The 27,086-nt window shown below is 47.9% G+C and overlaps 1 protein-coding gene across 9 annotated transcripts in view; it reads right to left on the reverse strand.

Moving 5' to 3' along the window:
- ASAP2 (ArfGAP with SH3 domain, ankyrin repeat and PH domain 2) overlaps positions 1-27,086 on the reverse strand; it is a 159,538-nt gene that overhangs the window by 100,140 nt on the left and 32,312 nt on the right. For 7 of the 9 annotated variants that reach the window (XM_082425824.1, XM_082425823.1, XM_082425821.1 and 4 more), the window contains exon 2: positions 4,638-4,710. In XM_082425824.1, the coding sequence (XP_082281950.1) occupies positions 4,638-4,710 (73 nt within the window). Of the gene's footprint in view, positions 1-2,492; positions 3,266-4,637; positions 4,711-27,086 lie in introns of those variants that run through there. The other 2 variants (XM_082425828.1, XM_082425829.1) reach the window with 1 other exon arrangement.

The raw sequence follows: 27,086 nt of genomic DNA on the forward strand, positions 1-27,086 counted from the left end.
TTCTTGACGCCTTGAGGACAGCCCGTCAGTGCCAGCACAGTGGGGGCCTCGCAGCAGGGCGGCCGCTGACCTCAGCCCTGCCCGGCAGGAAGCTGAGCTCCAGGAGCATCAGAGAACACCTGCAACCCTCTGCCCTCAGGTTCCCCTTTGTAAACGGAGAACAAGTCTTTACAACGACTTGCTGTAAAGATGAGCATAAGGTACAGAAAGCCCAAGGTACGCAGGAAGTGTTCAAAAACATGAAACAATCACTATTCCCCTTGTCCACCTCCCACTTTATCCAGGAAAAGAGCTTTTCCCGGGGGTGACTGCCTTTTCGGATACTGCAACACCCGTTTCAGCAAATCTCAGTGCTGTATTAAGCGGAGGGAGTTTTATACTCTTGTCTTTGATATTTACTTTTAAATAGAAAAAAAATTCATAAAAATTTCCTATACATTTACTTCCAGTTAGGTGTTAGTCACTGAAAACTGACTCTATTTCCTTCCTTCATAAAATCAGTGGTTGTCAGGTAATCAGTTAATATCTATGTACTGGCAAGCTAAGCATGGTGGCGGTTTTTGTTTTTGTTTTGTCACTTGTTTTTAAAAAACTGTAGAGGATAAACAACAAGGTCCTACTGTATAGCACAGGGAACTGTGTTCAATATCCTGTGATAAACCATAATGGAAAAGAATATGAAAAAGAATGTATATATATGTATAACTGAATCACTTCGCTGTACAGCAGAATTTAACACAACATTGTAAATCAACTACACTTCAATAAAATAAAAATTTAAAAAAACTGCAGAGGACTTTGAAGAACATCTAGATGGGGGTTTCTCAACCTTGGCATTACTGACATTTGGGGCCAGATAATTCTTTGTTGGGGGCTGTCCTGTTCATCACAAGACCTTCAGCAGCATCCCTGGCCTCTAGCGCGTGCACACACACACACACATATACACACACACATACATACATACATATACACACCCACATACACACACACATACACACACACACTCTTCAGCTGTTAATAAGCACACTGGGACAAATCACCCTGGCTGAGAACCACTGATCCCCATTCTAACCTAAATGACTGTTTTTCAGACAAGGAAACCAGGGCTAAAAGACGTTAAGTAGGAAATACGTTAATATAAATGTTTCAGACATTACATGAAATTTCTAAAAATCTTATATGTTCTGGTATAATGTTATAAGTCATAATTCTAGTTATTACTTTAAAATGTATATCTCAGAAATAACTAAATTTCCTTGTCAATTGCATTATTATGAACTTTTATCAAATCTTTAACCGTGGTCATTTTTAAGTCTTTTGTCATTTACAGACAGTTCTGGGTGTACTCTGATGCTTTTGCAAAAATGTTCCTATAAAAGGGTTTCATCTTCAAGGAATTCATGGAAAAGACTCTGACAAGTACAGGTTTCTGGTAACTGACTATACTGCTGAACTGAATGAATAAGCATTTTCAGAACTATAATGGAAAACCGATGAATTCACAAAAGTGCTAACAAAAGATCAAGATGAAAAAAAAATTAATTACATGGGAGTGAACTGATGAGGATGATTATAATTTTTGTGACTTTCTGTTTGAATAATAATAATAAAAAAAAATCCCACAAGGACCCAGAGGCAAAAAATATACAAATCAATTTTCACTGCAAAGTAAAGGAGCTGTTACAGTGGAGGATTACTGGACTGAATGTCAATATTATGACATAGTATGAGTGTGTTTCGTGCTTGGTAATTGCAATCATTGTTGCTTTTGTTGTGGTCATCCATTTACAATGCTTGGTGTCAGTCTATTTATCTCTCGTAAAAATAAAATACAGTGTGTGTGTGTGAAAAAAAAAAGAATAGTTTTGGAGATTTTTGAAATCTATATGTATTTCTATATCTATATCTGTATCTATTCAAACACACAGTGTGTATCCTTTTGCTCAATATTTTATCTGTGACATTCACCTATGTGGTTGCATATACTTATAGTTAATTCATTTTCATTCTATACAGTATTCCACTGCACAAGTATGACATTTTTTAATCCATTAAAAAAAAAAAAAAGCGCTAAGTAACTTCTTCCAGGGTATGACAGCCAGCACCACAAACTCCAGGTCCAGAAAGCTTTCACACATAGTCGGGAACTAGCCCAGTCAAGAACAAATTAAGTCCCTTCTCTTCTTTGCCTTCCCAAACTTATTTCACATTCACATGGTACTTGTCATAAACAAATTAATACCTGTCTAATCATATTAACATCAATGTAATTGCCATATATAAAATATGCAAAATAAAGGGAAGAAAAATATCTATAAAGTCAAAACTCTGAAACAATCATTTTTTAGCATATTTTCCCCAAATATTTTTTCCTACAGATATGCTTTTCTCCCCATCTTGGGTAAATCTTTAATTTTCTCTTTATACCTGATGTCAAGACAGTAGGACATGTCTTGAGATATGCACACATACCCACCCATACATATACACACACATGTGCACACACACACATAAATAAAATTTGTTTTGCTTAGAATTCAGTGGACTCTCTAAATTTGAGATCTGAAATCTTTCTTTAGTTCCAGGGATTTTTTTTCAGCTATCATTAAAAAAAAAAAAATTCCCCCCTTTCCACTCTTTTCCCTCTTCTGGAACTCCTTTTAGGTGGATGCTAATATTGACCCCTCCGAATCTATTCTCATTGGCTCTTAATTTTTATTTTACTGTCCATCCATTTAACTCCTTGAGTTCAGGCAACATTGGGCCTCACTAATTCCTTCTTCCTATGTGTGTAGCCTGCCACTTAGCAAATTTTAGTTTTTAGTCTTGCTCTGATTGCCTTATTAAATCTGTTTCCTCAAGTATGAGTTCTTCAGTTTCTTGATTTGGGGGTTCTTCAAATGTTAGGCTATTCTTGATACTATCTCTGAGTGAGTGAGATTTTCATTTTGATGAGGTCTATCCATTTTTTCCTTCTATGTTTATTGTTTTCTTTGTCCTACCCAAGAAACCTTTGCCTACCCCAGGCTGCAAAGATATTCTCCTAATTGTTCTTCAAGAAGTTTCATAGGTTTAGCTTTTACATTTAAATCTGTGATCCATTTCAAATTAATTTTTGTATAAGGGATGAGAGAGGGTCGTGGCTCATTTGTTCTCACGTAGATATTCAGCTGTTCCAGCAGCATTCGTTAAATTTTAGAATCAGCTTGTCAGCACCCCTGCTGACATTTTGATTAGGATTGTGGTGAATCTTGACATCAATCTGGGGAGAAATGACTTCTTATCAATACTGTCTTCTAACCCACATATACCATATACCTCTCCGTTTATTTAGGTCTTCTTTAGTTTCTGTCAGCAGTAGTTTTGTATGTTTTCAATGTTGGGTTCTTGCATATCTTTTGCCAAATCTGTTCCTAGATATACTTGGCAATTCTTGATTGTAATATCATCTTTGTAGCTGAAATCTCCTACTAGACCCTTCATTATCTTGCTTTGCACAGCCCTCCCTGGAGGAGAGGCAAAGCAGCTACTGGAGTTGTGCTCACACTACAGGTGACTCTTGAACAAGGCGGGGATTAATCAGGGTATAACTCATAGTCAGCCCTCTATGTCCGCGGTTCCTCCACATCCGCGGGTTCAACCAACCATGGACCCTGTTAGTATTTGCTTTTGAAAAATATCCACGTATAGGTGGACTCGTGCAGTTCAAACCAGCCTTGTTCAAGGGTGAATTGCGTTTTAGTTGGGGACAGGGGTGTCGGGTGGGACATGTACCTCCAGAAGGTCGCACGTCCCTCCTGACATCACAGCCACCTGGGGCGTTCCCAGTCTTTCCGCTCCGATTACTACTCTCACTGAAGGGAGACACCACGAGGGTGAAGGGGACAACGTAGAGCTATCCAGCGCCTGGGCCCCTCCTCCTCCCAGGCCGCCCTCCACAGGCAGCCCCCGGTGTACCTGCCACCCTCAGCAGTGGCGTGTCTCCCACCAGGCAGCCTTCTATCTGCAAGCCCTGCTCCAATCTCTCCAAGACTCCTCACCACCACTAGTCCCCTAAGGCTGCCACTTCCTCATTTCTGAGTGAAACTTTATAGTCACTTAATGACTTTTAAAAAGTACTTTCTATCATTAGTAATGTTTTGTGCAGGGAGCAGACCTGCCACACATGTGCAGCCCATCATCTTTGGGTCAGAAGTTGCAGTGTTTTTTGTTTTTAACCTATTTATATAAGTCTAGATCAAATATTACTTTGAGTAGTTGATCATGTTTTTATACTTATTAATTTTCTTCCCAGACAAGAAAGGCAAGAATTGGATAAGAGAGAAATGGAAAGGGCATCTGGCATAATTAACAGCACAAACCAAAGAACAGAGGCAGAAATGAGTCCACCGTTCTTAGCCAGCCTGACAAAGCTGGTCCACGCAGGGCCATCACGCGAGCCTCAGCTGCACTTCAGAGAACCGGAAGCACCCGTGCTCCTAAAAATTACACGTCCCAACTCACCTCTCTAGTTTGTATGCCCAGGAAAAGGAGTTTGGTCGATTATTCATTAATGGTTGATTAACATTATGATATCAGGACTGCAAATTAAAAATTTTCCACAAAGAAGCCCCCAGGAAAGGATGCATACTCACCCAGCCCAGAGATGTTTATTGCTTTCACGGATTTCTTCATTTTGTAAAGAACCATCCGGTCCACGTCCAAAGCCTAAAAAACAGAGAATGTATTCATTAAAACATGCTTGAGCTTAGACCACAGCTTCAGAGAGCAGCCACAGGAGCGCCATGTGGAGGCCCCTCTGGGGTTGCCTCCGTGGGACTGGTGCTCAGTGTGGTGGGAATGAAGATGGAGCACGTGGTCCCTAAAAGCCACCACACCTTGTCACGTGCCCCATCCACCTGAAGCCCCCGAGCCGCCTCTGCCCTCACTGCCTGCTGGACACCAGCCTTCTGCGGTGAAGCAAGTTAACCTGGACCAACCCTCAGTTCTCCCTGTGAACCATCGAGCCCTGCGGGTGTGCCGGCCTGCCGGGGCCCGTCCCCCACGTAATCAAACAGACACACTTCCTAACGTTCTCCTCTAAAGGCACACACCTGTTCACCACTGTATCCTCAGCACCCAGCAGAGAGCCTGGCAGAGAACAGGACTCAAAACGCAGCTCAGAAAATGACCATGAGACTAGCAAGACCGGCAGGACCCCAATCGAGACAACGGTTGTCCCTGCTGAGCCCAGAAACAAGGGGCAGCCACTGAAAGCTTCTTACTCTTCGCAGGGGGGAGGTGAGGGTCATGCAGGCCCCAGTGAGAACAACGGGGCAGGCAGGAAGTGGATTCAGGGAAAGGCTACCCAGAGGTGAGGGCCCGGCCGGGACCCACAGACGGAAGCTCGACGCAGGGCAGCAGACATGCTGGAAAAGTCAGGGAGTGGCCTCCGAGATCTACTCTGCCACTCTCAACCAGGTTTTAGTACTCCAGCTGCCGGCCTTCCCACAGATGACAGAGTAATCTTCTGTCCACAGGGGTCTGGCTCAGCTGTGCTGAGAGAAATGGGAACTGGGGGTAGTCAGATGCCTCAGTGTGGAAGGCCGAGGCAGAGGAAATGCCCTTTATCACACAGCTGAACTCTGACAAATTCCCTCCCAGGTTACACTGTGGGGCACACCCCTCCCTGATCATTCACTGCAGGAAGCCTTGTAAAAATGCCACCAGATGGAAACTGTACCCTTGTCATTAAAGGCACGCACTGTTTCCTGAACTCAGGAAGAGGAGATGAACACTAACTGTTGCTTTTCTAGTCTATCATGACCTGAGAAGTACAGGTGAGGTGGGCAGCAGAGGTGATTTTTAATTAAAATTAAAAGAGGGAAAAGCAATTACCTTGCCACTCAAAAACAGTGCATTACAGTGCATATTTACAGATAATTAAGGTTGAACTTGGTCAGGAGAAGTTAAAATGATTAAGACTGAACACTGGAAAAAGTCTCCATCAATTATATATAAAAACAGCATGGAAATTTTAGAACAAAAATAATAAAACTTGAGAGTCTCAAGGAACCAAAAGTTTCTACCAATCAGGCTGAGACTTCCAACCAGAACATGCACTCACCCACACCCCTGCCCTCTCCAAAATCTACCTAAACTTAGGAGAAGGAAAAAAAGCTGCAACTATAACCAGAAAGCTTAGGAGAAGGAAAAAAAAGCTGCAACTACAACCAGAATTTGTGTGTAACAACTGTAAACAAGCAAAAATCTAATAGACAATACGGCCCTAAGTAGGAACTGCGCAAAAGCCTAAGTCTGGCCAAAACCCTCATTAATTCTGAGGAGCTAGACCACAGCTGACCTTTAGTTTACAAAGCAAATTTCAGAGAGTAAATTCATCACATAAACAAGGCTGTAGGGATGTGCCACAGATATTTCAGAGGAAAATAAACAACTGTCTTCAACCACTTTAAAAGCATCTCTTTTGATCCCCTAAACTGTTATATTAATAGCCACGGTTCTTATTTATTCATGGAAGCAGCTCTCCTCCAAGTCCACGGCTGGTCTGGGATCCTGTGCAGCGTGGGAAAGGACGGCCTGCCTGGGGGGACACTCACACTTCTCCTTTTCAGACCCGTGCTGTCCAGGATGGTAGCCACTGGCCACAGAGGAATATTTAGAGTAAAATTTAGAGTAAAATTAAAATGTAATGAAATTTATTAGCCAGCTCCTCAGCCTGGCTACCTTTCTCAAGCGCTCCAGCCACATCCCATGTACTGTTTCTAAGCACACCCCGCTTTATGCTTCTCCTCTGTACCTGCATCCCTCTGTGTGCCATCCCCCAGGGCTACCCCGTAAAGCACTGGTAGCACCTAGGGGGTCCGTTCCCTCTTTCCCCCGTGCGACACGCCTGTCTCCCTTTGGAGGGCTGCCTTAGTCTTTGCTCCCAGGGCCCTACAGGGACCTCCATCTGGCACAGAGGCACCTACGTCCTGATGCTGGCCCACGGGGCCAAAACTGCAGTCTGTCTGAGATGAATCTTGAGCATCTAGGGTCCACACGCCACTTCTGTCCCTCGGCCTGTTTTCATGCAGCCATGCACTAAGGATCTGTACAGATGAATATTTCCAATCCATGTGATGATGGGGTGATGAAGAATACTAACTCTGAACAACCAATTAAGAGAAAGGTTCGTACATCGACTATACTTCAAATAAACACATAAATAATGAAAAGAGAGAGAGAAATGTTATCCCCCCAGAAAGAATTCCACTCTTCTATGGACCTAGAGTCTGTCACATAGAGTGAAGTAAGTCAGAAAGAGAAAAACAAATACCGTATACTAACACATATATATGGAATCTGAAAAAAGAAAAAAATGGTTCTGAAGAACCTAGGGGCAGGACAGGAATAAAGACGCAGACGTAGAGAATGGACTTGAGGACACGGGGAGGGGGAAGGGTAAGCTGGGACGAAGTGAGAGAGTAACATTGACATCTATACACTACCAAATGTAAAATAGATAGCTAGTGGGAAGCAGCCGCATAGCACAGGGAGATCAGCTCGGTGCTTTGTGACCACCTAGAGGAGTGGGATAGGGAGAGTGGGAGGGAGGCTCAAGAGGGAGGAGATACGGGGATATATGTATATGTATAGCTGATTCACTTTGTTATACAGCAGAAACTAACACAATATTGTAAAGCAATTATATGCCAATAAAGGTATTAAAAAAAAAATTCCACTCTTCTTAGTAGACCTGCATTACCAAAAAAATTACACTCCATTACTGTCATTATTATTATATTTTAATTTTCATTAAAAAAAAATTTGGGGGAAATTTCTTTTCTCTCTTATTATGTAAGGATGTACATAATTTTGCCTCAATTTTGCCTCTAGGCCTGAAAATCCTAAATATCTTAGGCCCACAAAGCCTAAAATATTTACTATCTGGCCCTTTGCAGACAAAGTCAGCTGACCCCTGACCTGAGGATCCACACGAACGTTTCTCCTGCACCGTCAGCCGGCCCTGCTGCTGCTGCCCTGAACTAGAGGCGACAACACAGGGCCAGCTTGGTCCCCAGCACCCTAAGGTCACAATTTGAGCCAGCAAGGGTGGGAAGGGCCTGGCTTATTCTTGGAACCCAGAGATTCTGCCCTGGAGGGGACAAGAGGACAGCAGACCACAGGCCTCCCCATTTGGGCCATGACCCATGCCTGTCCCATCTCCTCTCCCCTCGTTCCTTTCATGAAAGGCCAACTGGAGAAGAAATGACATATCTGAAGGACGGAAAACCAAATAACAAAACAAAACAATGCCCAGACCTGTGCCCCAAGGACAGCTTTACCAAGAAAGAGTCATACAGATATTTAGATGGTGGCTTTGCCTCAGCGCACATTTGACTTAACTTTTGAAGTAACAGAGAATGTTAACGACAGTGTCAAATATTTCCAGACCACTTTTGGGAAGCACAGAAATGCACTGTGGCCTGCAGGCTCGGTTTAAAGTGAGAGCAATAATGGATCGACCTCCTCCTGGGAATAAAGCAGAGGCCCGGAGAACAGCAGGTGTCATGAAGAATTAAGATCAAATAAATAGCCAAGCTAGATCACAGCTGTGCGAAACGTGTGCCTAAGGACAAACACGGACACACTTTGGTATTACCTAATAATATTGAAGTTACTCATAGTATGTGAATGTTTGCACCAGAAGATACATACAAGGATGTTCATGACACGCTTCCAAGTAGCTGAAAACTGGACAAACCCAAATGCCTGTCAATGGGAAAATAGATGAACTGTTGTGTATTCACATAACAGAATGCTACATAGCAATGGAGATGAACAATCTTTACCCACCCAGAACACAAATGAAACTTCACAAAAATATTAAAGAAGCAAGTTGCAAAGGTAAACGTGCACTATAATACCATAAAGTTTTTTTAAAAAAATAGACAAAATTATGGGACTTCCCTGGTGGCGCAGTGGTTAAGAATCTGCCTGCCAAAGCAGGGGATAAGGGTTCCATCCCTGGTCCGGGAAGACCCCACATACCGCAGAGCAACTAAGCCCGCGAGTCACAACTACTGAAGCCCACGCACCTAGAGCCTGTGCTCGGCAACAGGAGAAGCCACCGCAATGAGAAGCCCGCGCACCTCAACAAAGAGTAGCCCCCGCTCGCCGCAACTAGAGAAAGCCCGTGCGCAGCAACGGAGACCCAACGCAGCCAGAAATAAATAAATTAATTAATTTTTAAAAATAAAAATAGACAAAATTAGATTATGTTTAGGGATGTAGATTATGTTTATGTTTAAAGATGTAGATGTTGCTGAGAAAAAATGGGAAAGAGCCCCAAATGCCTAACCTAGGAGAATAGCCACACAAACTATAGTGCACTCCTACGATTCAAGTCTAGACAGTTGTTAGTATCATTGACGCCCACTGGGTCACACTACGTGAAAACGTGGAGCGCAGAGAGAACACAGACTATGTACAAATGCCCATGTTAACAAAGGAGAGCCCTGAGGTCAGTAAAGCTGAAGAACCAAGTACCCACAGGCACCCCACGGACCCTCTCCCTGGAGAGGTCAGCCCCCAACACACTAGATCACTAATGTAGAGAAACGGAAACAGATGATGTGAATGCCAGCTCTATAAAAATGCTTCACGTCCTGATTTTTACTGGGGGGGGGAAAGCTACTGGGAGATCTGGGGGAGCTGAAAAGGGAAAGGCAAATTTTGGCAAAACGGCTACAACCCACCAGAAGCAAAGAAAGGCACCCCCAGTCTCCCCGGCCCTGGTGCCCTGTTCCCGGGGAGACGAGGGGCAGGGGGAGGGCCTGGCCTGGGTCCCCCGACCCTCCCATAGTGCTCTGCTCCCTGGGGCTGACAAGAGAGCTCGGATGCAAGCAGGAAACGGGAGATCTCAGGAGACTAATCACAAACAGAATGGACCTTATCCCAGAAGGTGCTAACACACCCCTGGCAGGAAGTGGGAGGGAGGCGGTGTGGGCGCTGCACCAGATCCGGCACCGCAGGCCTGGTGATGCAGAAGAGGCTGGGAAGGCGACCTTCAGCTGAGAGCGAGGCCAGCCTTCCACATCTGTCCCAGTCCCAGAGGACAACGTAATCACAAGCCAGGCTGATTTCCCCAGGAAACGAGGATCAAGCCACATGAACTCCACTTTGGTAACATAAACCGGGGAGAGAAGACTGGAGATGGCCGTTTTCTTTCCAAGCCCCACACGCAGACAAGGAGAGCAAAGTGAGACTTCCGTCAACCACATCCACTCTGTGGGCAATGTCCCTACCCTCACCCCATCTAGCACACTGAGCCCCACCATTCCCACTGGGCCCTCGACGGGGGCCTTTCTGCAGTCAACTGGCTGCCACATTTGTGTCTTATATATTCTTTCAAAAAATGCATCTCGTAACTGTGACCAGAGACTTTAAGCAACGCATGCAATGAAAATGGGAAAACCCATCGTTCCATTCAATCGCCTAATCCCCTCCTAACACCCACATCTCTAAGTCCACGATGTCACCTACAGGAAGACACCAGAAAGAAAAGAACCCAATAGAATGGGATCTTAGTTCTGGCCCCTCAGTGCTGTCCTGTTGGAGAATAGTGCAGAAGTTAGAAATCACTGGCTTTAGAATTGGACAGATGTGGTTCTCAGCCAGGCTCCACTTACTAGCAGCACAGTCTCAGAAAATTACTTCACCTCCCTGACTCAGTTTCTTCATCTATAAATTGGGAATAATAATATCTGCCTCCTAGGATAAGGTCATCAACATATACAGGATCTGGCATATTGTAGGCACTCAATAATCAGTAACCGTTGTCAGTGTCTTCCGGTTCTCAGAGGGTCTAAAGCTACACCACACTTATGACCAAGTAAGGTAGCTGCTCAGAAACATCGTCACCCCAGTACTGTCCCAATCAGTAGGATAAATATTTTCAGGTCTGATAATGGTTATGATAACAAGCGGAAATAACTCAGAAAAAAACACTTTCGTAGCTCTTGCCAGCCTTTCACTTCCACGTGCAGCCGTTTTTTTCCATCACTTTAAATTCTCCAAAACTTGTCCTGGTGTGTTTCTGACTCTCTAAATGGGTATCACGACAAAGGCAGGGCCACACGGCTAGTGGTAGCACAGGGTGCCCTGGGCCACATCAGCTTTAACACTTAGGGAGAGGAGTGTGGAATCCCAGGTCTGAAGTGCAAGGGGGTGGTGGGCACCTGGTATCAGTCTGTCCCCGCCCCGCACAGACCCCCAGGCATCAGGAAGCCCACTCACAAAGCAAGGCCTCTAGGCGGGCTTGCTGCTCTCACACCTGCAGGGGCCACACCAAGCTCTGCCCACCCTCTGCTCACAAAGGGCCGCACTGTGAAGGTGACCGTAGGGTTGGACGACGCCTGAAGCTCTACAGGTGTATCCAGGGAATGAACAGCCACAGTGTTACTCAGATAAGGTCATCAGCATTTGAGAGAAACACCTTTTAGTTCCAAAGACAGCAGGAGATGGGAGTCTAAAAAGGCATCTGCAGTCCCAAGTATCATACATCCATTTAAATTCCACAAAGCACTTTAACATCCCTTATCTTGGGCAATATTTACAACACCCTGTGAAATCATCAGTTCCCCTAATTTAAAGTAGAAGAAACTGACTCAGACTTTAAGTGACTTGCCCAAGGTCATTTATTTGGCTTTGAACTAAAGAAAGGCTAGGAGAGCTCCCCCAAGCTAAGGGGCAAGCTTCCCGAACTGTGCCCCCCACCCCGTTTGCTAACAGCCTGGCTTCCAGAGGCCGGAGGGGCACCGGGGAGCTCAGTGGGCTTCTGCAGCCGCCTTCCCTAATGTTCAGGAAAATCATTCCCCTTACACCCGACTCCCTGTGCTTCCTTTAAGCCCCTTTCCACTAAGCTCCTCCAGGCGCACGGGCACACCTGCCCAGACTACCTGTGTAACCAGTCTGGGGTTTCAGAATCTTCCCAAGGGCCGAGGGGGTGGGTAGTGCATGAAGGCAGGTGGCGGATTTGCCACCATCTGCATTCGCCCGGGTTACACAATCTACTCCTGGGCTTCTCAAGAGGAAGATTAGATAAGACGACGCTAGCCTGCCGTGTGTTGATCTTCCACTTCTTGGTTCCTGCTTCCCATCCCAAAACCTGGCACCCTGCCCTGTGATGGAGTGGAAAGTAGGGAGGAGGGAAACCCAGAATGAGGAAGGGAGACCAGAGGAAAGAAGGAACCAGCAGGCTTGTTGAGGCCCCAAAGCTGCCTGCCACACACAAAGCCACCCTCTAAACACAGCAGAGGGAGGTTTCTGAAAGAAGGAGGTGAAAATGCAAACAAGGCCAACGTGCTACCTGGATCCCTCGGTGCCCCTCCTGCTTTACCCCCAGAGTCTCGGTGCCTGTCCTCCATCCACGCGCCCCGCCGATCCCCAAGGCTGCACGTCTAGGAACTGATCATTTATTTTTCTGCAATTCAAGTACTGCAGTAATGGGGGGAGAGAAAGATAAACTGGGGAGGCCAGGCGCGCGTGGGAACCACCCAGGCATCTTCCTGCCCCAGACCACGCACTCTGCACCCCACTTCATCCTCGTGACCCCGGCTTATTGTGAGAGCGCCGCTGGAGTAGAGACCATGGCTGAGCACACAGAGCTGGGCTTTAATTCCCGCATCTCCACACACGACTGACTCCATCCCTGGGCCTCAGCTTCCACATCCCTAGAATGGGGCGATCACATCTACTCGATACGGCGACTGTGAAGATCACACCACACGGGTGAGCACTGCCCAGCAGCTGGAGAGCATCCGCGTCGACCTGAAGACCCTTCCCCTCCCGCCGCCCCGGCAGCCCGCGCAGCACAGCACAGCACAGCAGGCAGTAGCGTGGCCGGTCACGGACTGGCACAGACCCAGGGCTGCCGCTGGACCTGGCGGCTACCCTGGAGCGTCCTGCTCCAGCTCTCCCGCGGCCACGCCCTGTCCACACACGGTGAGAACAACGGGGGCCAAGGGGGTGCACCTACCGGGAGCCCACGCCAACCCCCAGACCGCACTGCGGATACCCAGCCCCCCAGGACCCTGCATCCACAGCCTTGGTCTGAGTGGGCTTCTTCCCCAGGGTGGCCATCTGCGGGGAGAGATGGACAGAGCCTGGACGTACACTAGACACACATGCTGGGAGCGAAGCTGGAGGCGCCCAGAGGTGCGAAAGCATCAAGCCTGCCCCGAGCCCTGGCGTTGTACATGGGGCCCCCGGCATCAGGGAGCCTAGAGGTGGTCTAAACCAGGTGCCCACCGCTCCCGTGCCCTGCAGAACCGGGCTCCACACTCCTGCTCCGTTTAACCCAGGCCGCACAGAATGCTTCAGGGGTGCGAGAGCCGAGAAGATGGCATGGGGAAGTTCAGCATCAGCACCCGCAGCCTGGAACATGGCAGGGCCACTTCACACGCCGGGGATCAGAAGAGTTCATTCAAAGAAAAGAAACCTCCGCTAAACACGCGCACAGAAGACTGCTTCCACGGCATCGGCGTCGGAAGGCCGGGCATCCACAAACCGCACCCAGCTGGGAGCAAAGCGGGGATGAGAGAGGAGGAGCCGCCGGGGCACAGACGGCCTCACTCTTTCTTCTTCCCTCCGAATGACCCCACCCCCAAACAGCTCCCTCTTATCGAGGAAGCAGGGGAGAAGGTGCGGATCTGAGGCCAGGGCATGGACAGAGATGAGGGGCTGGCCGGTCAGGGAAGCGAGACAGGGTGACATTCCAGGGGAGCGAGCGGCGTGGCAGGAAGAGCAGGCCACAGGGCCAGGCAAGGCGGCAGGAGGAGGCTGGACGTGGGGGCGGGGAGGGGGCGTGCAGGGCAGGTCCCTGTCGCTGAGGGGCAGCGGCGGAGGGTGGGACGGGCAGCCAAGGCGAGAGCAGCTCTCAGCTGGCTGACGCGGCTTCTGAGGGTCATTAAAGGCTGTCTATTTTCAGCATCTGGGGGTGTGAGTGTTTCTCCCCAAGGAAGGGCTCTTGACCATTCGTTTTATTCTCTTTGTTCTCCACCCAAAGAAAAGAAAACTCTAAACCCCAGTAACAGAACAAGAGGGAGAGCAGGGGACTGGTTCCCTCCGCCTAGGGGAGAGGCCCCCTCCGGCCCGCACCGGGGACCACATGGCAGACCCCGCCCCTGACAGGACACGTGCCCGCTGCGTGCTGCAATCCCCGGGGAACCCCGAATGCTGAGTCCTAAAAACAGACACTGCATGTAGTGCTGCAGTCTCACACCAGACATGGTTTCTACGTTTCTCAGACCAGAATGCTATCTGCTTTAAAGCTAATATGCAAAGTATTTACTATCTTTCAAAAAAAGCAGAGATACAAATTTACTGTTTCTTAAGAAACCTGAGGAAGCTGCAAGAGTACACAGATGTTCTGCTGGTCCAAGCCACGCAGCCCAGGCATCTGGGAAGGTCTACATTTATCACAGTGACTGGAATGATGGATTGTGCAAAACAAGGGGTGAGCATGGTGGCCGGCAAAAGGCACCATCCAAGCTCTGTCACCTACTCATACTGTAGCCCTAGACGAGTCACTTCTCCTCCGAGGTCCCAGACGTAAAATTCTGTGAAACTACTGTCTTTAAGACAGTTTGCATTTCAGCTATCTTTCCAAGGAGGGACTACAATTGTATTCAAATACATGTGATGTAATGGATTAATTTTCCAGGGTAACTAAGAATCCTGCCCAAGACTCTCAACAGAATCAATTAATGACTAGCTATTAACACTGTGAATAATCAGTCCTATTCCAAACGTAAAAACAAATGTTTGGTAATGGCAAAAGGTAATTTTTAACTAAAAATTTCGTATTTCCCTGGCTTGGACTTCTCACAATAGGAAGAAATGTAAAGTGTGTGTCAGTACAACTTACCAGAAGGTCAAAATACCAACGTGGAGATACCAGCAGTCGTGTTGCCGGTGGGAGTGATAATAAACGTCTCACGTCCGTACAGCACTTTCAACACGAAGTGCTTTTACATATACTATGGCTGGTGATCCTCAAACACAGGTAATATTATCGTAACAAAGCAGAGACTAAGTGAAGTTGTTTTTCCAAGGCCACAGAGGTAATGATAAAACCAAGATGCCACCTTTGTAATTTTTTTTTAATTAAAAAAAAATACTTTCACGGGGGCTTCCCTGGTGGCGCAGTGGTTGAGAATCTGCCTGCCAATGCAGGGGACACGGGTTCAAGCCCTGGTCTGGGAAGATCCCACATGCCGCGGAGCAACTAGGCCCATGAGCCACAACTACTGAGCCTGCGCGTCTGGAGCCTGTGCTCCGCAACAAGAGAGGCCGCGATAGTGAGAGGCCCGCGCATCGCAATGAAGAGTGGCCCCCGCTTGCCAACTAGAGAAAACCCTCGCACAGAAACGAAGACCCAACACAGCCAAAAATAAATAAATAAATAATAAATAAATTAAAAAAAAAAAAAACCGGGCTTCCCTGGTGGCGCAGTGGTTGAGAATCTGCCTGCCAATGCAGGGGACACGGGTTCGAGCCCTGGTCTGGGAAGATCCCACATACCGCAGAGCAACTGGGCCCGTGAGCCACAACTGCTGAGCCTGCGCGTCTGGAGCCTGTGCTCCGCAACAAGAGAGGCCGCGATAATGAGAGGCCCACGCACCGTGATGAAGAGTGGCCCCTGCTTGCCGCAACTAGAGAAAGCCCTCGCACAGAAACGAAGACCAACACAGACATAAATAAATAAATAATTAATAAATTAAAAAAAAAAAAAAAAACCAAAATGTGTTTTAAAAAAAATACTTTCACGGTATCTTAGCCTGTTGTTCTTTCTGACATCATGTGCTGTTTCCTTAGCCTGTTCAAGGTAAACAACTGTTAAAAAGTCAAGAAACAACAAACCAAGAAAATAAAGCTATTTTCATTTGGGGGGAAAGTTTTTTTTAAAACTTGCAGTCATTCCATAATGCTTATTAAGCAGCTATTCTGTTCACATCATTGTGTGAGATTGGTTCATACCACTGTGTATGAAACAGTCCCTGCTTTCAAAGCCTTAAAATTTCCTGAGGCAACTGAGAGCTCTCAGAAACGAAGCCCCAGGGAATAAAGCCAGGCCTAGCAGCTCCTCCAGGACAGGACCCCTGACTTCTCATCTCTGAATCTCCACAGCCAGCACAGTGCCTGACACCTGAAAACGCTCCATGAACATGGAATGAAACCACACTCATTTTGTTTACACCAAACAACAGGGAGCCTGGCTAACAGGGAAAGGTTTCCTGCGGAAGGTAAACACGGTCACACCCTGGAGACAGTGGCAGTTGTGAGAAGGTGGAGGAGGCCCGGCAGGCGGATGACACAGTCAAACAAGCAGGGCTGGGCAGGGCAGGACAATCGCCAAGGGACAGTCACGATGTGTCCCACTCACCAGGTCCATGGCTTTTTAAACAGAGGAGATTTAAAAGGTATCTTACTAGAATACAAATTGTTCAAATATATACCATCACACCCTATAAACGGGATCAACAAAACCATGAGGCTGTTCTCATTCATTTGAAATCGGCCATGTGGATGCCCGTGGCCTGTACTTGCACTTCAGTATTCTTTCAGTTACAAGATGGAGAAAACTCTGAATTGCACATATAAATAGAAACAGATGGCCAGAAACATTTTTTAAAAACAGCCCAAGATATTCTTTATTTAAACTAATTCAAAAGCTCTGAAATAGTACGAAATTTGTTTCAACTCTCTATCACTGACAGCATCTAGTATCTTCTTGCCCTCCTTATCTCAAATATGTTAGACAACAAGCACCTGAAACTTACAGTAACACTAAACCCATGTCAATATTATCATGGCATCAAGGGTGGAACACTAATTTCTTCTTGCACAACTGCCTGCTGCTTTGCCTGACATTCAACTAAAGGTGGCCCAGGCACACGCACACAAACACACACACACACACACACACACACACACACACACACACCCCTCAAACACCAACTTTTAACATCCTGGTGCCTGTGCTGCTGTGCTATTTTTTTCTACCTTGATCACCCCAGAGCCATGCTTAGCACATAGCTAGCACTCGATAAATACTGACTAAATGAATTAATTGTGCTGCCAGGACAATCGCTCCTCCAGGGACCCTAAAACAGCTCTTCTCCTCCTGCCTTCTCTGCGAACCTGTCTGACCTGTAAACATGTCGTTGATTAGGAAGGCCGCCTGCAATGGTCATTCCATGAATCCGGGTCCACACGAGTTCCTTCATCTAAACGGCACTAAAACCAGTATCACTGTAGAGCTACGTCACTGGAGCAACGCCAGTTTATGAGAGTCTTCCTCAACACCTGCCGAGCTCCCTACCGACAGGCACACAAATAAATGAATGAATTTGTACCCCCTCAGTCCATTCTCATCAAGAGTTCAAAATGTTCCAGGTATATCACCACACTGCTAGGAGATGCAAACATTATAGTGTAAATCTTGGCTTTTGAAAGCTTTTTAACAATTGTAAACATTAAAGATAACCAACTCACATGGTGTTAAGTACCCACATATAGATCAAAGAAGTTATACAATGGCCAATAAGGACATGAGAAGATGCTGAACATCATTATCAGAGAAACATAAATCAAAACCTCAGGGAGAGGGACTTCCCTGGTGGTCCAGTGGTAAAGAATCCGCCTTCCAGTGCAGGGGATGCGGGTTCAGTCCCTGGTCAGAGAACTAAGATCCCACATGCCGTGGGACAACTAAGCCCCCGTCACAATCACTGAGCTGGCACGCCTCAATGAGAGAGCCCACGTGCCACCAACTACAGAGCCCATGCGCCCTGGAGCCCGTGCGCCACAACTAGAGAGCCTGCGTGCTGCAACGAAGATCCCACAACTAAGACCCAATGCAGCCAAAAATAAAATAAATAAATAAATATGTGTATATACACACACACACACACACACATATATATATATAAAGCCAGACACAAAAGGCTACACGCCATATGATTCCGTTTTGTTTTCAAAATTATATGAAAGTCTACCAACGACAAAACTATAGTGACATAAAGCACATCAGTGACTGTGCAGGGCCAGGAGAGGGGGAACTGGAGGGTTGACCTCAGAGGAGCACGAGGTGACGGGACTCCTATTATTATGATTGTAGTGGCGGTTATATGACTGATATGTGTGACAAAACTCATTGAACTGCACGCTTAAAACTGGTGAATTTTACTGTATGTGGATTATACCTCAGTTAAGCTGATTTTTAAAACTAAAACAATAACACAAAAACTTGACTATGTTTCTTTCCTAACTTTCCATCCCATTTATTTCTTTCAAATGGCTGTTCTCATTCCCTTAACTTGAAAAAAAATGTTCAAGTCCCTAGATGTCTGGCCTCTGGATTCCCTCGTGACTGTTCCTTCACTCTCAGGACACTATTAAACACCACGGTTTACCTGAGGACAGACTGAGGCCGAGCGGAGCACAGGATCCTTTTGAGGGCTGGAGTGAACTACGGAAGCTCGGGGTAGCTGGTGCAGGACTGCACGATGCCTCAATTCATCAAGTACCTTCCAAAGGCCGTTAAGATAGATTTCTCTGGGTTCACCGGTTCCTCAATCACTTAAACTCGAATGCAGGTCCAGCATCATGGCCTCGGGCGTCTGTCTGCCGCACCCGCCCCAATGCCCGCTCGCAACAACAGCGCTGGTCAGCGTCTACGCAGGGAGCGTTACTGGCTGTCTGACACCGAGGACGGCTCTGCTTCCAGCCCTTCCCTGAGGGACGTGTTCTGCAGGCTACACTCAAACGTCTCCCTGTCAGTATGTCCCAAGCACGTGGTCTGGCTCGTTACAAAAAACTGATGAAAGAAACTCGATGAACCACACGCTAATTTTTGGAAAAAAAATTTTTTTAAGGAAAGGAAAAAATGAGAGATGCTGCCTCTCGCACCTCCCGTTCCTAAAGTCCCTCAGCTCAGCCCAGGCCCGCCCGCGGTCCTCTCAGGTGCACGCTTCCTCCCCGCCAGTTCCCTCGCTGGACAGGCAGCGGCTACTCTCCCAGCCACCCTACTCTCCGTCACAAAGCTGAAGGTCCCCGGAAAGACGTCCGTCCCTACGAGTTCAACAAGGTTGGCGCCCCTCCCCCCCCCCCCGTTCCCTTCACCTCCTCCCACGGCTCACCGAGTCCCAGCACTCACCAGCTGGGACGGAGGAAAAGGGAAAATCAGGTGAGGTGTCAAGTACAAAATGCACATGTCACCTCTAATCATTAAACAGACGAAGCCCACGCGGCGGACACTGAGGATGAGTGGTCCTTCTGAGAACTTCTCAGCCTCTGCCCAGGGCCCTGCAGCACCGTGCTTTCAGCACCCACCGGGAGGACAGCGTCCCCTGCCTGCCCCCTGCAGATCGCCCCAGCGCAGAAGGTGGGAGTCAGGTCCCCGCTCACCCTCAGCCTAGTTCTCAGGACCTCGGCTCCTTTCTCTTCAAAGTAAGTGACTTGGTGAAAAGCCACAGGGCTCGCATCCCTTCACAGAATAAAACTCCGTGATGACGACAGAGCTGCTCCCCACGATCTGACCACCTTCCTCTTTCGCCTCTGTATCCACAACCCCTTTACCAGCCCTCCGCACCCTGTTCCTATCGGACAACTCATTCCCGAAGAGCGGTGGGTGCGCCTGCCTTCCCCACTCCCACCCCGTCCTCTTATTAAAATCCTTCAGAGCCCTCAGGATCCACCAAGATGCCACCCTCCCGGAGAAGCCTTCCCACCACCCCCCCCGTTCTCCCCAAATCCCTGATCCTACCTCTTGGAGAAAACCTACTTTCACCCTGCCTTGTTTTATTGCTCATTGGTGAAAAATTGCCTTCCCCACTAGACGCCAGGTTTCTTGAGGGTAAGGCATGTGTCTTACCTACTTCTGACCCCTACAATGCCGGGCTCGGTGCTTTGCTCATGGATGGCCCAAGATGGCTGCATTTGATTTCATCTCTACGGCCCCTTTCACCTCCAGCAGTTACTGTTTGATCCTATGAGCCAGATAAACAGGAAGAGGTGCAACATTGCAGAGGCGGAGAGGCGGCCCCTCCATCCTGGCTCTGATTTATAGCTCCTGAGCGCCACAGCCCACCCCTGTTCCTCTCTTGGGCGCTGACTGCTTTCAACTGTGTCTGACGGCTCTCTGTGGACTCAGTTTAAACAAAAACCCACCACACTGTATTCTCCTTGGGGGCCAGGCAATGTGTCCCCCATCCTTTTATACCAACTGTGGAATGGGAAACCACTTCACGCATTCCAAAGCTTGTTACGTGATTAAGACCGAGGCCTTGATCGCTGCACGGGGCCCCGGGTCTGACATACCCACAGTTGTGCATGGCTCTGGGCGTTGCCAGAACTCCGAGGTTCTAGACATGACGGCGCAATGAGCCTGCTTTGGATTTCTTGTCCCTTCCCCCTGCCCCTAAAGTCTGTGGTCAAACTCCACCAGCTGAATTATTAGTAACAACTACCATGTGTGTAGCATACCTTACAGATTACAGAATGCTACTCAACAAACCTTAAATGCCCACTGTGTCAGGCAGCATGCTAAATGCTAAAAATGATGAGGAAGGAGTTTCAGCCCCAAGAAGGCCATGTGTACCATTTCAACTTCGATAACAATCCTAGAAGGCAGTTAGCATAGGTGTCATTTCCCTCATTTTACAGATGGTGAAACTGAGGCTCAGGAGATGAAGTAAAATTTCTAAGTAAGAAAAACAGTACAGACGGGAAGAGATGTAAACTCGGATGTGACCCCCGACTCCTGCCTTCCCCCCACCACGGCACGCAGCCTGACGTGCCTGCGCTCTCTTCACAGACCACGAGCAGAACCAGCCCAAACAAGAACCCAGAAGGTTGGCAGAGTGGTTTCCAGGGCACCCCTCTGTGACCAGGGCCCTCGGGCATCCCCTGCAGAGAAGCGGCACAGCCAACTCGACTCAGCCCACGCGGGCTCCAGCCTCACCCAGCGCCCACCTTCTGGGCTCCACGGCACCACTCGTGCTGCTCCAGCCCGCGAAGGCCCGAGGTCCAGTCCACGTGACACCTGGCATTTCCTTCCCAGGAATTCTCCACATGATCTCAGCAAGGTCCTCCCAGAGGACACTCCTGGCAGGGCCCTAGCGTAGTGTGTGTGGCAGACACGGCCTTATGACATCCCCTCATATCACTCCCCATCTGAGTACAAGGAGGGTCTAAATGTGTGGTTCCAGTTAATAAGTATAAAACCCTTTAGACACCATCATCATCACAGAAATGAAAATTGCTACATGAGGAAAGCTCTGCCACCCACTTTGGAGACACGAGGGCAGACGGGGCGACAGAGAGAGGGTTCAGGGACAGGGTTAAGCCACAGACCCCGGTGTACAGACCAAGTTCACTCCACATTTAAGGTCCTCTCAGGGCAGGATTTTGGGACCAAAGCCTCACAGCAAAAGAACAAGGCATTAGGCCCCATCGGCTGTAAAGAGGGAAGAAACCTGGGTCAGGCAGACACCCAAGGGCCAGCCTGGCTCCACCACTAACTGCCTGTGTGGCCCTGGCCGAGTGACAGCTTCTGAGCCCCTGCCTGGGTGGGCTGACCCACCACAGAACTCGCCACTGTCCACAGGAATGCTACCGCGAAATTTCTCCTAGACCTCAATTCTAGGAGTCTAAGTGTCTGTGCACATGGGGGTGGGGCGATTACCAAAGTCCAAGGACAGCGTTATTTCACACAAACTGCATCCTCTGGATGCAGGGACAGATGAACGCAAGAGCCAGTCTCACGCGACACCAATGCCGAGCCCTGGCGGAGTGGACCACAGCAGCCGTGGCCACTCTGGTAAGGAGACACTATCAATAAAATCCGAGGTCGAAAACAGGGCGCCTGACCGTAAACAGCTCATAATCTAATTGAAGTACACAACCTACATATCAAACGGTCTAGGAAAACTCACCAAGTAACTGACCAGTAGACACAAGGGGACATTATCGCTAGAAACAGAGTGAACAGCAGGGAAACAGCAAACTCCCACACCCACCGAGCGCCCGCATCTGACGTCTTCCGGTCAGTGTCTCACGAATTCTCCTGGTGACCCTCTGAGCCAGGGGGTATTACCCTTATTTTACAGAGGAAGAAACTGAGGCTCAAATAGTTAACTCTCATGGGGTCACCTAGCAAGTAGGTGTTCACACCCTGCACTGACCCCATAGCTCACCGTCTAACATTTTCATCAAACTTGAAACATTGAGAGTTCTACACATAAATTGATTATCTGGGGGGGGAAAATGACACCAAAATATCAAAGTTTTTTTTTTTTTTAAACTATCTTGGTTGGAAATCCCAGAGAAACAAATTTTATATTGTCCTGTTTTCTTAAATAGAGAAGGGAGTGCAATTCTGCCTGAATTGTCAAGATCACTGGGAGCACCACAGGCTGTAACGCCCCGGACGGGCAGCGTGGGAAGCAGGCCCGCTGGCCACCACACCTCGCGGCCCCGCCCTGGCGCTGTATTCTCCTCCTCCCCGTCAGCCGCCGTCCTTGGCACCTACCTTCTGGCCTGGACCCTAGGGCAGCTGAGAGAGGCCTCCTCCGTTGACTTCTGGTTCCTGGATATGTTCCAGATGCTAAGTGTCTGACCTCTAGATAAGTGCGGCATAATTATGCCTAAGAGCTGGGGGACGCGCCATAAAAAGGTTATCAGAGTGTGCGTGTGCGGAGGGGAGTGGGGAATGGAGCCAGAGAGGGACAGTTTCCTGGACCAGAGAGACCACGTAAGGAGGGGCACTGTTTGCGTGTGCACAAAATAACAGTGATGGTGCCCACTCACCGAACACCCACTCTGTGCCTGGCACTGACCCATGCGCTCTAGGAACACGGTTTCATTTAACAGGTGACTTAGTGTCATTCCCAAATTTCAGAATGAGGAAGTTGAGGACCAGACTGAGCTTTTAGAACCAAAAACACATGTGCCAGTAAGCAGCGGAGGTGAGATTTGAACCCTGCAACACAAACACCAACGCCCACCCACATTCCTTCCACTGTCTCATGCTCCCTTAAAAACCCTTCTGACAGAAGCAGCCAGCAAATCCACAGAAGCACTCGAATCAAAAAGCTCAAGTAGCACATGAGGTAATAAGGTCGATGAGGCCAATATCCCATCCGGCAGGCAAACTGCTAAACCACCACCTGGCGCGGGTGAGGACAGTGGACCGTCTGAGGCTCCCGGGTCTGAGGCATCTGGTGATCTGGAACCCTGCCGAGGTGGCGTCTCTCCGGCAAAGGGCAGGGAGTCTCCCTAACTGAGGGCAGAGAGTTCAGCCTCATCAAGACTCCCAGCGGCTGCCGCCTCAGCACCAGACCCGTGCAGCTCGTGAACAGACAAACCGCTGTCCGACAGAAGAGACTTCTCAATTAAAAACACTACCAGCCGGTGGTCCTGCGCACACGCACGCAGGCTTGTGCGGAAACCATGAACCTCCCGGGACGAGCCTTTCCCACACAGAGGGGCCACTGCGGCTAAATGATGGGATGTAAAGAAGGCAAGGATTGGGAGCGCGGAGGATGGAGAAGCGAGGAAGGCGTATCGTACTAAGAAGTACTGAGTTGAAGGCATTTTAAGTTTTTTAAAAAATTCTGGACTCAGGATGAAACCTTATATACAGTTGAAGGATTAAAAGTTTCACACAGTTCACCTGCCCAGTAGCATCTGGGTTACTGAAAAGATACATGCACATCAAAAGGTGGTTGAGTCTGCCTATTTTAAACGGGTAGGGAGTATGGGTCTGAAGAGACTTGCAGAGAATCTCATCCAAGTTTTTACTCACAAATGTAAAGAGTTGCCCAAAGTCAAGTAGTTTATCAGGAGCAGATCCAAGGCCCCCAAACCAGGTCTCCGGGCGCCCAAACCAGAGCCCCTTCCTGGCCCGGGACATGACCCTCCTGTCCCTCACTGAACTTAAATAACTTCCTCCTCTATACACTAGCTTTGAGTTGCGACTCCCAGTAATCAAAGGTGGGCTCGCTCTTCCTGCATCTGGGTCTCAACAACCGCGACAAAATATTCCTTAAGAGCCAGTCACGTCCCGGGCTCTGCTTAGGGCACCGGGGAGCTGGTGACAGACAAAACAAAGTCTCTGACCCCACAGAGTGTCCAGTGTCGTTCCAGTGGAGACAGAAAATAAAGCGGCTCGCGCAGGGCACAGCACGCCAGACGGTGACGACCGCAAAGCAAGAGCACCAGGGCGCTCCCCAAGCCAGGGGCTTCTGTATCCTCCGCTCACTGCTGTACCACCAGCTTCCCCCAGGTGCTCCACAAATATTTTCTGACTGAAGGAACACAGAGACAGTGAAGAGTGGTGCTAGTTCAGACAGGGAAGTCAGGAAGATGTCACATTCGAGCAACATGTGCAAAAAAGACGTTAACAACTGCGTTATAGGTGGTGACGGCCATTACTTCAAGAAGCGACCAAAAATAAATGAACGGCTAATCTCTCGGGGCCTGTTTTTACAGAACGCTCCACACTCAGCACGGTGAGCGTCCGAGCCGGCACTGAATAAAGTGCCGGGCCCTGCAGGCCGGCTGCGCTTCAGCGGCCCCCGCCCCCCGAGGTGTCGAGCAGGAGCCCAAGCGGCAGCACCGCGGCGTCCACCGCCGTCAGCAAAGGGTCTCGAAGAAAACGTCCTCCCGGCAAAGGCCGTACTAGTCCTTCTCAGACCCCAAGCTCCTGTCTGGGAGGATTCCTGCTCTTTGTACGAAAATCAAGCATGGTGCCCACAACCTCTATTAATAACGATAATATTATCACCACCACCTAGTACTGAACCCTGACCCTGGCTGCACACTGTAGGAGGCCTTTAACTGCATCATCACATTCGAAACTCCCAACTATCTGCAGAGTGCGAAACAAAGTGAACTTGCCCCAGGCCACACTACCAATAAGAGCTAAAAGTTGACACCCGTTCCCCGGTCTGTATGACTTATGCCTTGACCTTCTATATCACAGTTAGGTGCTCACTTAATGCTGGCGAAACGCAAACAAACTCAAGCACCATCAAAACCAGCAGTTTATTTCTGCAGAAAGCCTAAATACCCAAGTCTAAGCCATGCTGTTCGTGATGTTTTACAAAGGACCCAGTGAACGTGTTTTTCCTTCATGTCACACATTCCAATTAAATGGTAAATAAGAACACGTTAAATCCATCCCCTGCTTTGTATAAACACTAATGGGTGCCTGGTAAAGATTCAGGACACGGTCATAAAGCATCATCTACACTGTGGCACCACCTGAGAGCCCGTTAGTGGTTCTGTCCTCCAACCAAGCAAAGATCAGAGCCACTGAGGCAAACAGCTTAACAGGAAATGTGCCTCAGTTCAGCGTGCTGTCAAGTCCTTCCCATGAGTGTTAACCACATAATCCCGGCTGGGAGCTAGAAATGCGTTCTCGTAAAGGGTTCCCTGTTCTAGCCCCATCATAAAACCCTAGAACTTTATTTCAGGATCTTACAGAACCCCCTCTGCCTATGTAGATCAACAGGCCCTTGATATTCCAAAAGCAAGCATTTTGACTTAATCTTAATGGCTTGTTGAAGACTCAATAGCTTCAAATTCTTTAATGATGAGTTTATGTAAAAGCAATTTTCCCACTAATTCCCAAAAGGAAACTTCATATACATATTACATAAAAACTAACACACATGCACCACCACTTATTTTGGGGAACAAATTTTGCTGGCTATTTCTACCACATTATTTCCTAATTACATCTATTTGTCCCTTACAACTAGACTGTGAGCCTTGGAAGGTCCATATTTATACAATTCTCAGCAACTAGCACAGTATACAATCAAACTGCCTGATGAGTAAGTGAACAAGTGAATGAATGAATACACACCAGAGTGACCTAGATATCCATTCATTCTGCCTCAAATTAGTCCAGGTACAAACAAAACAAGCTTTAGCTCCTCTAAGTGGACGCTATCTCCCTGAAAAATATACTATATCTTTGATTTTCCACCTAACTAGATCTTGAAAGTATTTTAATTAAAATTCATCTGTATGACACAGTAAGCAGATGCTTTTTAAAAAAATATCATTTTAACAGTTCCTTCTCTGATTCAGTCACATTTTCCATCTGATTTCCTATACCAACTATGATTATAATTTATGAACAAAAATGTGCATTATAAAATTTTTTCAAGGCTCACTGGGGCAAATCATTCCTGTTGTTGGAAGCCGAAGTACAAACCTTTGTTAATCCATATGCCTTCTCTCCATAATGCCTGAAATCGTTATTCACGGTAAGCCAAAATAAAGAAAATACACAAGGTTGCTTGTGTATCTTTTATGAGCAAACATTTGTTTTTTATGTTACTGTGCCCCGGTCATATCCAAGCAGCCAATGCTCACCAAGGTCTCATACCTAATGGTCTGAACACATGTAACAGTCTCACCTGACAATCCTTACACAATCGAAAGCTGCTTCCCCCATAACATGCTGCCCCAGAGAGGGCAATTTTCCTCCATAAAGGAGGGAGGAAAAGAAAAAGTTGAAACAGAAAAAAATGATAAAAAAAAGATAAAATGGTGACCAACTGTGGATTTTCTCCTTGAATCGATCCTGGAACTACAAGGAGGCACAGGCCTTTGGATCCCCTCCTTCTAATAGTGATCTAGCCACCAGCTATTCTCCAACAAAGGCTTCAGAAAGAAGGCTCAGAAAACAGAAGCAGGGGCTTCCCTGGTGGCGCAGTGGTTGAGAATCTGCCTGCTAATGCAGGGGACACGGGTTCGAGCCCTGGTCTGGGAGGATCCCACATGCCACGGAGCAACTAGGCCCGTGAGCCGCAACTACTGAGCCTGCGCGTCTGGAGCCTGTGCTCCGCAACAAGAGAGGCCGCGACAGTGAGAGGCCTGCGCACCGCGATGAAGACTGGCCCCCGCTTGCCACAACTAGACAAAGCCCTCGCACAGAAACGAAGACCCAACACAGCCTAAATAAATAAATAAATAAATAAATAAATAAATAAAATGAGGAATCAATTAAAAAAAAAAAA

This window comes from Balaenoptera physalus, assembly GCF_965194825.1.
Source record: "Balaenoptera physalus genome assembly, chromosome: 15".
Classification (NCBI taxonomy): Eukaryota; Metazoa; Chordata; class Mammalia; order Artiodactyla; family Balaenopteridae; genus Balaenoptera; species Balaenoptera physalus.